Source organism: Nansenia antarctica, assembly GCF_963989245.1.
Source record: "Nansenia antarctica genome assembly, chromosome: 9".
In the NCBI taxonomy this organism is placed as follows: Eukaryota; Metazoa; Chordata; class Actinopteri; order Argentiniformes; family Microstomatidae; genus Nansenia; species Nansenia antarctica.
Genome location: NC_137679.1, coordinates 28,709,705 through 28,727,361, shown reverse-complemented (window position 1 = coordinate 28,727,361; position 17,657 = coordinate 28,709,705). Strand labels below are relative to the sequence as shown.

At 45.7% G+C, this 17,657-nt stretch overlaps 1 protein-coding gene across 2 annotated transcripts in view; it reads left to right on the top strand.

The window, feature by feature from the left end:
* myo5aa (myosin VAa) overlaps positions 1 to 17,657 on the top strand; it is a gene marked incomplete at both ends in the record, with an annotated part of 52,353 nt that overhangs the window by 19,307 nt on the left and 15,389 nt on the right. For both annotated transcript variants that reach the window (XM_080539934.1, XM_080539935.1), the window contains 13 exons: positions 814 to 957; positions 5,954 to 6,035; positions 6,972 to 7,079; positions 7,748 to 7,854; positions 8,502 to 8,849; positions 9,056 to 9,196; positions 9,356 to 9,481; positions 10,877 to 10,960; positions 14,230 to 14,388; positions 14,604 to 14,701; positions 16,870 to 16,956; positions 17,039 to 17,147; positions 17,312 to 17,523. In XM_080539934.1, coding sequence (XP_080396060.1) covers positions 814 to 957; positions 5,954 to 6,035; positions 6,972 to 7,079; positions 7,748 to 7,854; positions 8,502 to 8,849; positions 9,056 to 9,196; positions 9,356 to 9,481; positions 10,877 to 10,960; positions 14,230 to 14,388; positions 14,604 to 14,701; positions 16,870 to 16,956; positions 17,039 to 17,147; positions 17,312 to 17,523 — 1,805 coding nt within the window. The remainder of the gene's footprint in view (positions 1 to 813; positions 958 to 5,953; positions 6,036 to 6,971; positions 7,080 to 7,747; positions 7,855 to 8,501; positions 8,850 to 9,055; positions 9,197 to 9,355; positions 9,482 to 10,876; positions 10,961 to 14,229; positions 14,389 to 14,603; positions 14,702 to 16,869; positions 16,957 to 17,038; positions 17,148 to 17,311; positions 17,524 to 17,657) is intronic.

Here is a 17,657-nt window from a genome sequence, read left to right as displayed (position 1 = left end):
TGTGTGTGTGTGTGTCATGCGTCATGCTGAGTGAGAATGACAAGGCTGTGTTTTATGACTGCACTTTGGCAGTCCCAGTTAGGAGAGCTGATGGCAGTGATGGGGGGATGAGGAGAAGAGACAAAGGGAAGAACAGCGGTCCCTACTCCATCCCCCTCTCTTGTGTCCACCTGCCTGAGGCTGCCCTCTGCAGAGAGGGAGAGAGAGAGAGATTTCATGGGGAGGGGTAGAGATCTCCTTTGTGCCCATATGGTCAACACACCATCCCTTGCTATACCGATGACATCACTTTCCACCCAGCTCTCTCAGCCAGGCCAGCCAATCGTGTGTGAGAGTGATTACCATACCTGCCTGCTCTGCTGAAAGCGTCCTTCTCTGGAGAGAACAGTGAGAGTGTGTTTGCCCTTAGCTCAGCTCTCTGTCCTCACACACTCCTTAACCCGCTCCTGACTGGAGCCTGTGTGTGTGAGTTTGTGTGTGAGCCTGATTGATACCCCTGCTGCAGTGATATTGCCTTTAAGCACTTTCAATCCCTCTACTGTGTGTGTGTGTGTGTGTGTGTGTGTGTGTGTGTGTGTGTGTGTGTGTGTGTGTGTGTGTGTGTGTGTGTGTCTGTGTGTCTGTGTGTCTGTGTGTCTGTGCGTGCGTGTGCTGACTACAGCTGCTGACCTAGCAGGACTCCATCCCCCATGATGCACAACACCACAGGACAGGCTCACACTCCTAAGACGATTCTATTCTATTGATCTGTTTACTTCAAGGTCTTGACTCCTGCTTGTGCTGTTGTTCTATAATCGCTGTCCCCCCACCTAGGCCATTGGGAATGCCAAGACTACTAGGAATGACAACAGCAGTCGTTTTGGGAAGTACATAGAGATTGGTTTCGACAAGCGCTACCGAATCATCGGAGCCAACATGAGGACTTACCTGCTGGAGAAGTCACGAGTGGTGTTTCAGGCAAGTGACAGAACACACACTCTCTGCTCAACACCCTATATACTCACACTCACTCAGTGGTAAGGGATAGAACCTCAGGTTTGGTCAGAAATTCCTGAATGGTTGATTTTAAACGAAGCCTTAAAACCTACCTTTTTAATAGAGCCTTTTATTAACCTTTTTTATTGAAATGTTATTCTTTTATTCTTTTTATTCTTCTTCTTGTTTTTTTATCTGTTGCACTTTGAGATTTCCTTATGTAAAGTGCATTACAAATAGGGATGGGACGATTATCGTTTATCGTTAATCGCGATAAAAACACCGATAACTTAATCGTGGAGAATTTTAATTATTTGAATAATCGTCATAATCGTATGTTATGAATAAACTGTGTTTAACAAATGTCTGGCGCTATTTTTCAGCCTAGTCTACATTACTTTTGCAGTCAAGTTAGCGACTGTTACTGTAATATAATTGCAATTCCTCACATGAGCCGCGCGCGAATATCCTCACAGAACTTGTCTCGCGCTATTGTTCAGCCTGCATGGGTAACGTTACTGTCAAGTCAGCCTTGTCAGTCAGTCACTAGGTAACGTATTTAGACGGGATACTGTCATTGGCCTTCCTTGCTATTACCAGGCAGTGATAGTCTATGGCTGCAAAAGGCACGGTCGCCCCTAAGCTTTACCAAATATATTGTGGTTTACTTAATACTGTTCAGCACTTGAGGTTACATGCAATGCATGACTTGTGCTATAGGCTAAATACAATTATTAAAGCGGCAAGTAGCAAGTGTGCGCATCAAAGCATTAGGCACGTAACATCCATGCTGTATAAACACATGACAACCGTCCGTTATTTCCCGAACTTTGCCCGAACCCCCTGTGAGGACCCGGGGAACAACGGTACACTCCCCGCGGCTGCTATCAGACTGGCCGCGGGAGTGAGTGTTGAGGGAGAGAGGAGACGGCAACCCTCGCTCGCCATAGACTGTATCCCTACTTGTCTCTCCTGAGTAGGGGTGGGACGATTAGAAAATGTCATGTCACGATTATCGTGGGCAAAATAATCGCGATCCACGATATTATCGCGAGAATGAAAAAATAAAAATAATAATAATAATAATTTTTTTAGAATGCCAATAAAACACACTGTAATCACTTTAACTTAGATTTTGTTGTATTTTTATTGAATCATGTTAATAACATTAACATCATTTTTAAAACATCTTGACAAAAATAAAAATCTTTAATAAAATCTTAAATAAGGTAATGATAAATTATAAGGTATCACTGCATAAATAAAGGAAAAAAATACTGTCAAACAAAACTTGAACACTGACACTTTTCTGTCATCAAACTGAGTGCTAGCCTTGTGGCTTAGAGACGTGAAAGCTTCAAGATAGGTTAAAGTGCAAAAATGTCAACATGTTCACTTTTTCTGCCTTTAGCTGTGCTCGGAGAGGTGTGAGTATGTGCCCACTGGCACTAAACACTCTCTCTGAAGGAACACTAGTTGCAGGTATGCATAGAAGCCTGCGTGCAACCCTGGAAAGGTGAGGCAATGGACACGGGGCCGATGCAGCCATGGTGAGAAGGCTAGCATACGTTAGTGACTGACTGACAAGGCTGACTTGACAGTCACGTTACCCATGCAGGCTGAACAATCGCGCGAGACAAATTTCTGTGAGGATATTCGCGCGCGGCTCATGTGAGAAATCTCAATTATATTACTATTTATTTATAACATACGATTATTACATCCTCCCTCTCGCCAGTTTGGGGCAACATAGACTTCTCCCCTGGTGCCACGGATAGGGGTTTCAAGCGGTGGGACAGCAAAGGGATGGTTACTATCGGACATTTATATGATACGGAAATACTACTTTCATTTGACCAATTATGTAAGAAATATGACCTACCACGAAATGAGTTTTTCAGATACCTTCAGATACGAAGTTTTTTAAATAGCCAAAAAGACACTGGCCTCTGTCACCAACCCTCTCCGCTGGAGGAGATAGTCTCTGCTGGAAAGACGAGAGGCATTCTGGGGCTTGGGTATAGAGCACTTTCGAAATATGATAAAGGCAAACCTGCATTTACGCCCAAAGACTGGAATAATGACCTGAACATTAATACTGATGCAGCAACTTGGTCACTAATATGGCAATCGGCAAACGACATCTCAATCTGTAATAGGACGAAGGAAACGCAATTTAGACTACTACAACGTTTGCAGATTACTCCCCAACTTAGACATAAAATGGATCATAACAAATCGGAAATGTGTACAAAGTGTATTACCGAGGTTGGGAGCTTTGTTCATTGTGTTTGGACTTGTAGATATATAGATGATTACTGGAAAGGTATAGTGGATAAAATTCATCTAATTCTAGATGTTACATTGGATAAGGACCCCATGTGTCTATTGTTTGGGTTGCCAGACAAACAACTTAAAAGTATGCATTCCAAAAGACTTCTGTGTATCCTCACTTTTTGTGCAAGGAAAAATATATTGCTGAAATGGATAGACTGCAAACCGCCTACAATAGCTGGATGGCACAAGGTAATTTTTGATATGATTCCTATGGAATATCTGACATATAGGTATAAGTGTAAGATAAAGACATTCTATAAGATTTGGTCTCCGTTCTTAGATTATATTGGTACCAGACTGGCTGCCATTGTAATGAAAGGTTTGGTGGATTACACTCAAGAAAGTACACAAGACTAATGTGTAACAGATCTACAATGTATGGGTCACAATATTATTTACTGTGCTGGTGTTGTGCTGCCGCTGTGTTTAGGACTGTAAGACATGGATGCTGTCTCCGATGGGGGTGATCCCCCCATATATTATGGCATTTGTTGTCATTTTCTTTTCTGTTTATTTCTGATATGTGACATGGCCTCCTCCCCCCCTGTTTTTTTGTTTTTGTTTTGTTTTGTTTGTCTTTGTTTTTTGTTTGTTAGTTTGTTTAAAAAAAAAAGAAAAGAGAAAGAACATGTTCTGTTATTGTTTATGGACAATGTACTGCATAACAAAGTGCAAAACTAGTTTTCTACTATTAATGGGACAATAACCTCCCCCACGGATACTAGTTGTTGTTGTTATGTCCTGTTGTGTACACGTCTCTGTGAAACTCAATAAAAATATTAACAACAACAACAAAAAACACACATAGGTCACATACATTAATACATACAATAAAAACAGACAGATCAAATCATGATACAGGTGATGGTACTCCTGCTGGGCATTGCTGCCTGACGCACCTCCAACAGTGCCTTTAGAACAGGTGTGCTGTGACACCTCACTGAACACCTATGTGGGCCTAACTGGGTCATCAGCTGGGGACCACCAGTCAGACAAAGCAGTGTTTATAAAATGTAGTGCCTATTTAAAAAGTCCAGTCATTTAAAAAAAAAAGAAGAAAAATAAAATAAAAATTATGACGATTATTCAACTAATTAAAATTCTCCACGATAAAGTTATCGCGGGTGTTTTTATCGCGATTAACGATAAACACGATAATCGTCCCATCCCTACTCCTGAGCTCGGTTGTAACGTGAACCATGGAATACAGGATATGTTAGATGCTTTACAGTAATTCCCCAAATGACCAGAAAAGGAAGTTAGATTTGTCGCTGGTCGCTTTTGACTAATTAAGTCGCCAAGGGGCTCTGGAAGTTGGCAACACTGGGAGTGCGTTCTTTAAACTTCCTTGGGTACGTTAATGAAAGGTGCTGATTGGCCGAAAAGGAATTGCTCTTTCTTAAGGACCCGGATTATGGCCAGAGATACAGTATGTGCCACTAGAATCTGAATTTGAATTACTGACTTAAAATGTCCTAAAAATACAACAAAATCTAAGTTAAAGTGATTACAGTGTGTTTTATTGGCATTAAAAAAAAAACTTTTTTTAAAATTTAATTTAATTTATTTATTGAATTCTCGCGAGAATATCGTGGATCGCGATTATTTTGCCCACGATAATCGTGACATGACATTTTCTAATCGTCCCACCCCTAATTACAAATAACATTTATTATTATTATTATTATTATTATTATCATCTTCCCTTCTCCCACTTTCAAAGGCTGCCTGCCCTCTCCTGAATGGAAACCACAGGAAGGTAGATGTTATTAAACCAGATCAGACTGTAGGAGGGTAATGTTATTAAACCAGATCAGACGGTGGTGTGCAGCAGGACAGTAGACTGGCTGTGTTCTAGCAGGCTTCAGGGTTATTACATGTTGTTTCTTCTGGGTCGTGTGTGTGTGTGTGTCAGGCTGTATTTAGACTTCTGTAGAAATGTTGGTTCTTAGTTAGTGTGGAGAGAGGAGGTTTGTGCGTGCTTGCGTGCATGCGTCCACTGTCCTCCTACCCACAAAGCCCATAACACACACACACACACACACACACACACACACACTCTGTTAATAACCTGCACCTGTTGGGGAATCCATCAGATGAGAGGAACTATGCAGTAGCAACTTCCTTGTTCAGGCCCTGGACACAATTGGGAGGCTTAGAGCAAATACACCACCGTTCCAACCCTTCCCTGAACCAGTGTGTGGGTCGGTTCTTTTAACGTCTGTCCAGCCCCCTCCCTTGTTCTCTGTGTCTTCTCTTACCTCTGTGGAATGAGCATATTGGAGTTACCCACTAAACACACATGAGCGCGCGTGCGCGCGCACACACACACACACACACACACACACACACACACACACACACACACACACACAGACCCAGACTCAAACTCAAACTCAGACTCAGAAAGCGTCCAGATAAGGAATGAGGATGGTGTGTGTGAAGCGTGTCTGCCAGAGTAGCATTCCTCTCATGCCTTATGCACGCATACACACACACACACACACACACACACACACACACACATGGCGTACACACATGGCGTAGGAACAGGTAAAGATGCTTTGTAAATAAAATGTGATCGATTTAGATATTCAGGGATAACGTGTGTGTGTGCGTGTGTGTGTGTGTGTGACTCCAGGCGGATGAGGAGAGGAACTACCATGTCTTCTACCAGCTGTGTGCCTCCGCCCATCTACCAGAGTTCAAGGCCCTCAAACTAGGTATGTCACATCCTGCTGATTATTTAACTAGGTATGTCACATCCTGCTGATTATTTAACTAGGTATGTCACATCCTGCTGATTATTTACGGAACTGTTTATGTTTGAAGGTAATTTTTTGTGAGTCTTTCAGGGGTGTATGTTTTATGTTTGTGAGACCCCTAACCTAAGACAATTTTCATTATGTGATAGAAAATAAAGTTTTTGGAATCTTGAATCTGTGTTTTTTGGCATATGTGTAAAAGAGAAACAGACACACACACACACACACACACACACACTCACACACACACCTAACCCTAGAGTGGTATTAAATGTTGTATCATATTAGGTGTAGCAGTTCCTGTTAGATTTGTCATGGTGCTAATGTTAACAAGCAGAGCTGTCTCTATCTCTGCTGTCTCTCATCTGACCAGACTGCCTGTTTCTCATCCAAACACTCCCACTGTGAACACACACCTGCCCATCTACACACACTCACACACTCACACACACACACACACACACATACACACTGGCACTCTGTCTCAGTCATCTCTCTGGCTTCCTGGCTAAGCGATGCTCTGTAAATGGAGGGGTTGTCACAGCAATATCAGGCCTGCGTTGCTAGGCAACAGGGGATGGTTGCTTTAATCTCGTCGAGGGCTTTGACCCTGGTGTGCGTGTGTGTATGTGAGCGTGCATGATGAAACAGAGAGTGTATTAAAGTTCTGTGTCCCTCTTCATCAGATACAGCAGATGAAAAGCCAACTGTTACCTATTACCTAGTCAGCTGCTATCAACAATAGTCCTGTCATGTCCTGTAGAGGAGTCAATGTTCCAAGCCAGTCACTCTCCCCCTACATACAGCAGCAGTTTCGACTGTTCTCTTACTGGACACACACACGTAGTGACCTGTCTGTCTCACCCCCCTCCCCCTCTCCCCGCTTTCTTCCAGGAAGTGCTGATGACTTCCTCTGCACCAACCAGGGCCGGAGTCCCATCATCGACGGTGTGGACGATGCTAAGGAGATGAGCACCACCCGCCAAGCCTTCTCACTGCTAGGTAAGACACACACACACACACACACACACACACACACCGATGAAATTAAAGTTGATTTATCATATGCAGGATAAAGCAGTAAACAGTACAATTAAACTGTATTTGAATAGAAGTGAATTACATTTTATGCTTTTCACGAGTTTCCTCTCAACAGTGCAGTGGGGAATTCCCGCGCATACAGACACACTCACACTCACACTCCCACTCATACACACACACACACATCTCCCTTCTCCTGTCTAGGAAGTCCTCCCTCCTGCTGCTTGATGTTATGGGGAGCAGACGATCATTGAAGATAACACAATCATCCATGTCAGTTGATTTTCCCCATGATTGGCCAAAAACAACACACATTGCCGTTGTTGTTCGGTTGTCTCGGGCTCATGGTCAATTCACTCATTTTCTTTCAGTTTCTTTCAATTTTGGGATCAGTTTAATTCCTGTGTGTGTGTGTGTGTGTGTGTGTGTGTGTGTGTGTGTGTGTGTGTGTGTGTGTGGTGTGTGTGGTGTGTGTGGTGTGTGTGGTGTGTGTGTGTGTGTGTGTGTGTGTGTGTGTGTGTGTGTGTGTGTGTGTGTGCGTGTGCGTGTGCGTGTGCGTGTGCGTGTGCGTGTGCGTGTGCGCGTGTGCGTGTGTGTGTGTGTGTGTGTGTGCGTGTGTGTGCCTGCAGGCATTAATGAGTCCAACCAGATGAAGCTGTTCCAGGTCCTGGCTGCCATCCTGCATCTGGGCAACGTGGAGATCAAGGACCGCGACTCTGACAGCAGCATCATCCCAGTGAGGACCACCTCATCCCCCCTTCTCCTCAGAACCCTCTCCATCTAACACCTCATCCCCCCTTCTTCTCTGAACCCTCTCCATAGAACCCATCCCCTCTTTTCTCTAAACTCTATCCATCTAACTCCTCATTCCCCCCCTCTTCTCTGATCACTCTCCATCTAACTCCTCATTCCCCCCCTCTTCTCTGAACCCTCTCCATAGAACCCCTCATCCCCCCTTCTTCTCTGTACTCTATCTAGCTCCTCATCTTTCTCTGCTTCCCCCTCTCCTCCCATCTTTGAAATCTCACCACTCTCCCCCCCTCCCTCACTTCACTAAAGGGAGCGTCTCAATTGTTACAACACATGACATAAGACGTTTGACTTAATGTTAATAGAAATAAATACACCAAAATAGACTGTTGACAGTTTGATCTGTTGTCAGCAAATTCCCAGACGGTCCTTTTTCTCAAGGTGTGTTGATCTGTGAAATACCAAAATGAATGAAACTCTGGGAAAAGCATTCTCTCTCTCTCTCTCTCTCTCTCTCTCTCTCTCTCTCTCTCTCTCTCTCTCTCTCTCTCTCTCTCTCTCTCTCTCCCCCTCCCCCTCTCCCTCCCCTCTTTTTCTCCTTCCCTCCCTCCCTCCCTCCCTCCCTCTCTCCAGCCCAACAACCGCCACCTGACGGTGTTCTGTGAGCTGATGGGCGTGTCCTACCAGGACATGTCTCATTGGCTGTGTCACAAGAAGCTGAAGACAGCCACAGAGACCTACATCAAGCCCATCCCCCGGATGCACGCCACCAACGCCCGCAACGCCCTCGCCAAACACATCTACGCCAAGGTCTTCAACTGGATCGTGGAGCACGTCAACAAGTCCCTGATCGCCAACGTCAAGCAGCACTCCTTCATCGGGGTCCTCGACATCTACGGCTTTGAGACGTTCGAGATCAACAGCTTCGAGCAGTTCTGCATCAACTACGCCAACGAGAAGCTCCAACAGCAGTTCAACATGGTGTGTGGGTCTTGGTGTGGGGGGTGTGTGTGTGTGTGTGTGTGTCCAGTTTAACATGATGTAGTGGACTATGGTTTTTGAGGGGTAGGACTCCGGTGTCCCACAGACTCCCACCCTCTTCTGTGTCCTCTGTTTTGACTGACTGACTGACTGACTTACTGACGGACTGTGTGTGTGTGTGTGTGTGTGTGTGTGTGTGTGTGTAGCATGTGTTTAAGCTGGAGCAGGAGGAGTACATGAAGGAGCAGATCCCCTGGACTCTGATCGACTTCTACGACAACCAGCCCTGCATCAACCTGATAGAGGCCAAGATGGGCATACTGGACCTGCTGGACGAAGAGTGCAAGGTACTCTACTGTGTGTGTGTGTGTGTGTGTGTGTGGTGTGTGGTGTATGTGTGTGTTGCCTGCATGCTGAGTGAGAATCAAAAGTGGGTGTGGGTGTGGGTGTGGGTGTGTGGGTGTGTGTGGGTGTATCTCACTGACTCTTCATCCTGACTGGTCTAGATGCCGAAGGGTTCAGATGACTCGTGGGCCCAGAAGCTGTACAACACCCACCTGAAGACCTGCAGTCTGTTTGAGAAGCCCCGCATGTCCAACAAGGCCTTCATCATCCAGCACTTTGCTGACAAGGTACAGTACCTGACTGACATCCTACAGCATGGTCAATGACATCCTACAGCATGGTCAATGACATCCTACAGCATGGTCAATGCAGGTTTAGTACTATGCTAAGTAACGCTTTGTTACAGTACTGATACAACGCCTCTTTACACACTCAAAACCCCCCAGTAACCAAAAGAGGTTTTAGGGATGTACACTATATGGACAAACGTATGTGGACACAATTATCGTCGGGGACTGTTATCATGGTTTGGCCTAGGCCCCTTAGTTCCAGTGAAGGGAAATCTCAATGCTACAGCATACAATGCGATTCTAGAGAATTGTATGCTTCCAACTTTGTGGAAACAGTTTGGGGAAGGCCCTTTCCAGTTTCAGCATGACGATGCCCCATACACAAAGTGAGGTCCATAATGACATGGTTTGCCGAGTTTGGTCTGGGAGAACTTGACTGTCCTGCACACAGAGCTCTGATCTCAACCCCATCGAACACCTTTGGAATGAATTAGAATGCCAACTGCAGCCCCGCGGTGGCGTAGCGGTCTAAGCACTAGCCACTAGTGCAAGCTGCCCACCGGGGACTGGGATCGAATCCCGGTCTCGCCAGACCCGGATATGGCCGGGGCACACACAGGGAGCGGCATATTGAGCGGCCGCTCCCGAGGGCGGTATAGGACTATTTCTGGACAAGGATCCGTCGCGCAACACCGCCCCCGGGGTGCCGGAATAACGGTGCTGGGCTCGAGGAGCCAGACAGCTAGTCTGCCTGGCGATCTCCTCTGGGGCTGCCGGCCACGGGGTCGTGCGGCGGATCCTACGCAATAGGCAGGGGATAATTGGATGCTAGGTTGGGTTCAATTGGATACCAAATTGGGTGAAAAAAGGGGATAAAATCTGAAAAACAAATTTATAAAAAAAAAGAATGCCAACTGCGAGCCAGTCCTTCTCGCCCAACATCAGTGCCCGACCTCATTAATGCTCTTGTGGCTGAATGGGAGCAAATCCCTGCAACCATATTCTAAAATCAAGTAGAACGTCTTCCCAGAAGAGTGGTTAAGCTGTTATAGCAGCAAAGGTAGGACCAACTCCATATTAATAGCTGAAGATAATTGTGAACACAAGTGTTCTTCAAATGTTCGTCTGTGTGTAATGATGTGTAAGATATGAGACCCCCAGACCAGCTGACCCACTTCTCAGGGCTGTTTTAAACCCAGGGTCAGGTTACAGAGCGGGGGGAGGGGGGGCAGGGGCAGGAAAACAACCCTCACCCCTCACCCACACAGAGCAGGGGCATGGCTGCTGTTCTTCTAGATTACCATAATCAGTATTGAGGTGTGTGTGTGTGTGTGTGTGTGTGTGTGTGTGTGTGTGTGTGTGTGTGTGGTGTGTGTATGTACATTATCTCAGGTGGAGTATCAGTGTGATGGCTTCCTGGAGAAGAACAAAGATACAGTGAACGGGGAGCAGATCAACGTGCTGAAGGCCAGCAAGGTGTGTTATCACTACACACACACACACACACACACACACACACGCACACACACACACACGAATGTGCATATCCAAAAAAACACGGACACGCAAACTATCACCATTATCCTCTCTGTAGGCCCGGATTAGGACAGGCAATGTGTCTCTCATTAGAATGACGTAGCTGTCTTAAGACACAGCAGGGTCATTGTGTGACAACCTTAACACTAGAACAACCATGCCTTTTTTACCTACTATAAGAGCCACCTCGGAGGTCAAATGACCACAGTCTTTACAATGGGAAGCTGCTATTTACACACAACGACCACTAGTTGGCCGTCTTGTAAATTAGCCTGCCTCCTACACAGAAAAACTGCAAAATAGCTTTGTACTAGCTTATCCTGATGTGATTTAGAAAAGTTAAGGATACTGGGTGGTAGAATGCACATATCTAGGAAAGGTAACATTTGATCGAGTGAAAAGATATTTTAAAAAAAATACTCACAGGGTCAAAAGACCCCACCCATGGCTGTTCTAGTGTTAATGCACAGTGTTCCTCTAGTCTAGGGTTGGTTCTCCTCTGTCGCAGTCGCTCACTGGCAGTGGTGGGATTTTGTAAGTTGTCCTCAACTACCTGAAAGACATTTGCAAGTGAGGTCAAGGTCAAAGGTTCCGAAAACAAAAAGGAAAAGGAAGGATTCTAGCCGCTGTCTCACGAGAATGACCTTAACACAGGAAACATGGTAGAAAGCAACCCAGTGAAGGTCAAGGGAGGGGCGCCCCCTGCTGTTCATCTGATGACCATGATGATGATGATCTTCATCTCAATCACTAATTGTAATGTACTGTATGAGGGTTTCACATGTAGAAGACATTTGTGTCACTAGGAGTGATTCTAGATGGGGACCCAATAGTCCACACGTCACATTTAGACATTTGGATGTGTGGGTAATGATGTCAATCAATTAAGTTTAGCGTTTAAATCCTGAAGCATAAGCGGCACTTCCAGTCACTTGCTCTTCCTTACACACACACACACACACACACACACACACACACACACACACACACACACACACACACACCTGACCCTGAATGTGTGCATGTTGATCTTGTGGAGGATCAGTTCTGTAATTACTTTTGGAAAGGGGCATAAATTGTTAATACCTTGTATTGTTTTGACTTTGCTGGTGTTCGCCCCCCCCCCCACACACACACACACACACACATATAGGCATAACAGTGCTGATGTTCACACTGCCCTCTGACTGTTCTGTTATAGACTCCTCCAGCAGCAGAGTGGGGTAAGGGTTAAAAAAGTCTATTCTAACCCCTAACTCTAATCCTAAAAAACAAACGCACACGCACACACACACACATGCACGCACACACACAGGGGTTAATTATGGTGTTAACACAACAGAATTAACCTGCCATGACAGCACCGTGTTCTCATGGAAACCAGCTAGACTAATCATTTTGGGGGGGCAATTCTCCTTAATGGTAATCTAATGAAGCTGTAGAAAACGAGCCGTGTGTGTGTGTGTGTGTGTGTGTGTGTGTGTGTGTGTGTGACAGGCATCCCAATCATCTCCACACAGACAGCACTCTCATAGCTGATGTTCTGTCTAGACCAAGTCCATGGGTCTGACATCATGAGCTTCTCTCACAAGCATCCTAACAGGATTTTCCGGTCTTTGATTGATTGATACTTGTGCTCTAAATGCAAACCCATTCCAAAAGACCCATTCTTCCCTACATAGTGCTGGACCATTGCATACCTCTACCCTTGAGAACTCTCATCATGAACCACATTACCATCAGACCATCAGAGCGTCAGAGATGACTGCTGGTAGCCTGCCTGCTAGTACTTTTTTCTTTTCAATTTCATCACAGATCTACCTTATGGTTTTAGATGTGTGTATGGTGGTGATTTTTTTTTGGATTTTCTTTAATCTCTCCTTTTTGTCATTGTGTTGTTTCTCCATCTGTTGTCCATGTATGTTTGGTCTTGTCCCTTCATCATGACAACCTTTCCCCCAGCAGAAGGTAAACACAGGCATTCTTCAAATGCTGCCCCCGCATCTCTTTCTCTATCTCTCTCTTGATCTTTTGTTCTGTCTTTCGTTCCTCCCTCCACTCTCTGTTTCTGCCTCACTGGTGTCACAGCAAGCTAATGACACAGGGGTGTGGGGTGGGGGGGCTGCATGGGGGGATTAAGCACCGGAGACACGACGGGAGAGGGAGGAAAAGAGGGGACGACGTTTGGGGAAGGGAGGGGGAGGGTAGGGAGGGTGAGGGGTTGACAAGTGTAGGACTTTCCGCAAAAGTCTTTCCGCCATTCCTCGCATCCGTCTGAAAAAAAAGCAATGGAAGAGAATATCTCCAGGGATAAACGTTTTGATCTTCTCCTCCAATGTGTTTTGAGAAGGAAACGAGGAGAGACAGAGGAGAGGAGGAATAGAGAAAAGACTATTGGGATGTGGCCTTGGACTGTTATGGCTGTATTCCTGCTTTTGGCAGCAATAGAGAGAAGCATGGCAGCGCTGTGGAGCCCCTGTAGAACATCTATCGCTGAGACCCTTTTAACCCTCTCTTCTGACAACCTCACCTCTGACTGCTCTTAACCATGCTTCACACACCTCCACCAACACACTAACTAACCACTTATCCCCTCAAACCACAACATTTACGCAGCTGTGTGTTTTTGTCATCATATAGAAATGGACATACTTGCAGGACTGCACGAGTAGTCACACTGAAAAGAGCTCTTTACATGTTTGCCTTTTTTGAATTGTAGATGTTATTGTAGACTGTTAAGATGCAGCTTGTTAGCTTTTAAGGTTTTCATTCATTATCACTGGTAGTTATTGTTGGTCCACAAACCAAGGAAAGTTGCCTTTCATCGACATTACCCCATTCTGCTCATAGAGAGTCTGGTCTGCAGCTTTGACCGGTGCTAGCATTGTTAGCTTGTTAGCGTACAAAATAACAATAGAAAGGGCGCATACCCTGTAGTAGTAGGTAAGTAAGTGAGTAAGGTCCTGCTGACTAGCAGAAAAATCTAAACGTTGAAAAATAAATGAAAGTCGCACAGTTGTTCATTGCAGTGTGTTGATTGCTCATTGCAGTGAGATTTGTATTAATCCAACATTTTGGTCATACACTCAGAGTGTAAAGAGAAGTGCAAGACTTTACTTTATTTCTAAGCACAGTTAGCTGTTTATAATTGCTAAGTGCAATGTTCTGGCTATAATTGCTAAAGGCAATGTTCTGGCTGCTGTTCCTAGCTTGACCTGCTGGTGGAGCTGTTCCAGGATGAGGAGAAGGCCACCAGCCCCACTGGGGCGGCCCCGGGGGCTGGGGGCCGCACGCGCCTCAGTGTCAAACCTGACAAGGGTCGTCCGGGACAGTCCAGCAAGGAGCACAAGAAGACCGTCGGCTGCCAGGTAGGGAATCAATTCCTCCTCCGCAAATGTGTGTTTTCTTCATACTCTCAATGGTGACTGTTATCTCTGCAGAGATGCTGTCATGCCTGTGGTGTTATGTTCTCTGTGCTGGTATGAACCACAATATCAGGTCCGGGTTCTGCCTGCCATTTATCACTTTCGCAGACTTGTGAAATCAGTGCTCTCTCTCTATCTCTCTCTCTCCCCTTCTATAGTTCCGGAACTCTCTGGCCCTGTTGATGGAGACTCTGAACGCGACCACTCCTCACTACGTCCGCTGCATCAAACCCAACGACCTCAAGTTCCCCTTCACGTGAGACCCTTTACCCTTTACCTTCATATCCCCCTGCTATGCTACCCTCTTACTCAGCTGGACAGACATATCTGTTGTGTTGACGTTAGGGGGATGTTGTGTTAACGTTAGGGGCATGTTGTGTAAACTTTAGAGGGATGTTGTGTAAACGTTAGGGGGATGTTGTGTTAATGTTAGGGGGATGTTGTGTTAATGTTAGGGGGATGTGTTGTGTTAACGCTAGGGGGATGTTGTGTGAACGTTAGGGGGATGTTGTATAAACGTTAGGGGGATGTTGTGATAACGTTAGGGGGATGTTGTGATAACGTTAGGGGGATGTTGTGTAAACGTTAGGGGGATGTTGTGTAAACGTTAGGGGGATGTTGTGTAAACGTTAGGGGGATGTTGTGTAAACGTTAGGGGGATGTTGTGATAACGTTAGGGGGATGTTGTGTAAACGGGCCCATTCCACTAAAGTCGATTATCTTCTAAGCCTCGATAAAGTTCTAAGCCTCGATAATGTTAGCTTGCGTTCGGTTCCATCAATGTGGCTCAAATAATTCGCTGCTTGGTTGAGCTCCTTCTGAGTCAGATATAATTAGCCTGGTCGCGACCAGGCTAAAACACTGGCTAAAGTAAGACACGCGTCAAAAAAGGCTCACAGGCGGAAACTACATCCCGAACGACAGTTCCTCTTTTAGGAAATATTAGTTCCCACTTCACACGAGATAGATAGATGGATAGGTTGACTGTGTGATAGATAGATAATTTGATATTTTGAAAGTGTGATCGATCGATAGATAGTTTGATTGTGTGATAGATAACTTGATATTTTGAAAGTGTGATAGATAGATCGATAGATCAATAAATAAAAGAGTGTAAAAAAATAATAATTTGTCTCAACTTGCATTGCTGTCATCACAGCGGTCTGGCTGGCGCATTGGTTAAGGCAGCCAGCTTGAGTTCCAAAGGTTGCGTGTTCGAGACTTGACTAAGTGATTCTTTTTTTTTTTTTACATTTAACCGAAGATTTCATGCAAAGGCTTCAAACACCATTGTAATCGTGTCAGTTCTTGTAAATTAGCCTGCACCATAATTGTATAGCCTACATACTTTTTTAGATGAGATTTTAGATTAGATTCAGACAACGAAATGCAGTAAAAAGTGTGTCCGAAGAGGGATTCGAACCACCGTCTAAAAATGACGAATAAATCCTATGGCAGCGGTCGATACCACTAGGCCATTGTGGCGATATGACGGTTTGTAGCCTGCTGCTGATATCACCACAGTAGTAAATATTCATTTATTAAAATATGAACATATAACAATAACTGGGGCTAGTATGACCTACGCATTTAATCGGTCAGCAATTTCTTGCCAAACCATTTCCCTCGCCTTGTTAATTGCAGCAGTATTGCACTATTTTACATCTTATTTTTCCGTCTTCATAAAGATCAATAATTCGGGATGCTGCGCAAATGTAGTACCCCTGCAGAGTGGAATATCTTCATTTCGACAGATCGACTCTTCGGGGCTCTTTATGTCTGCGTGCACGCGCCCATATCGAAGATTTGTAAGCCGGTGTTCTGTGAACACTCATCACACGAGCCTGATCCTCGTTCGAGGAATCACCTGAGGCTTGAATTCCAATCCCGAGTTGCCTGATCGCCTGATTTATTTCAATCGCCGATATACTAAGCCACCTTTAGTGGAACGTCCCCCAGGTTGGGGGGATGTTGTGTAAACGTTAGGGGGATGTTGTGTAAACGTTAGGGGGATGTTGTGTAAACGTTAGGGGGATGTTGTGTAAACGTTAGGGAGATGTTGTGTAAACGTTAGGGGGATGTTGTGTAAACGTTAGGGGGATGTTGTGATAATGTTGGGGGGATGTTGTGTAAACGTTAGGGGCATGTTGTGTAAACGTTAGGGGGATGTTGTGTTAACGTTAGGGGGATGTTGTGTTAACGTTAGGTGGATGTTGTGTAAACGTTGGGGGGATGTTGTGATAACGTTGGGGGGGATGTTGTGATAACGTTGGGGGGGGATGTTGTGTAAACGTTAGGGGGATGTTGTGTTAAAGTTAGGGGCATGTTGTGTAAACGTTAGGGGGATGTTGTGTTAACGCTAGGGGGATGTTGTGTTAACGTTAGGGGGATGTTGTGTTAACGTTAGGGGGATGTTGTGTGCAGGTTTGACCCGAAACGTGCGGTGCAGCAGCTTCGAGCCTGCGGTGTCCTGGAGACCATCCGCATCTCAGCCGCAGGCTTCCCCTCCAGGTAGAGACACACACACACACACACACACACATATACAGTACACACACCTAGGATGTACTTCTCACCCTCTCGTGTGTGTTAGATGGACCTATCAGGAGTTCTTCAGCCGTTACCGGGTTCTGATGAAGCAGAAGGACGTCCTCCAGGACAGGAGACTCACCTGCAGGAACGTCCTGGAGAAGCTGGTGGAGGTGAGAGGCCGCCCGGAGGTCCAGGGTGGAGAGGCCATAGGTCACGAGTCTGGCTCTAGGGGGTTATAGGGTTTGGGTTAGGGTGATGGGAGGCAGGAGTGTTGGGGGGATCTGGGGCTATGCTAATCATGCTAACCCTCTCTCCTTCTCTTACTCTTTCTCAGGACCAGGATAAGTACCAGTTTGGAAAGACCAAGATCTTCTTCAGAGCCGGCCAGGTGGCGTACCTGGAGAAGCTGAGGGCAGACAAGCTCCGTGTGGCGTGTGTACGGATCCAGAAGACTATTCGCTGCTGGCTGGCGCGCAAGAAGTACCTGCGCAAGCGTCACGCCGCCATCACCATCCAGAGGTTCACCCGCGGATACCAGGCCCGCTGGTGAGTGGACCATGCACCTGCCAGTCACACACCCTCTCTGCCAATGGCAAGAAATACGGATTTAACTGCGCGTCTCTTTGACGCTTTTGAAAGTAACCAATGAAAATGGTCAAGGAGATCGTCCACACTGGCAA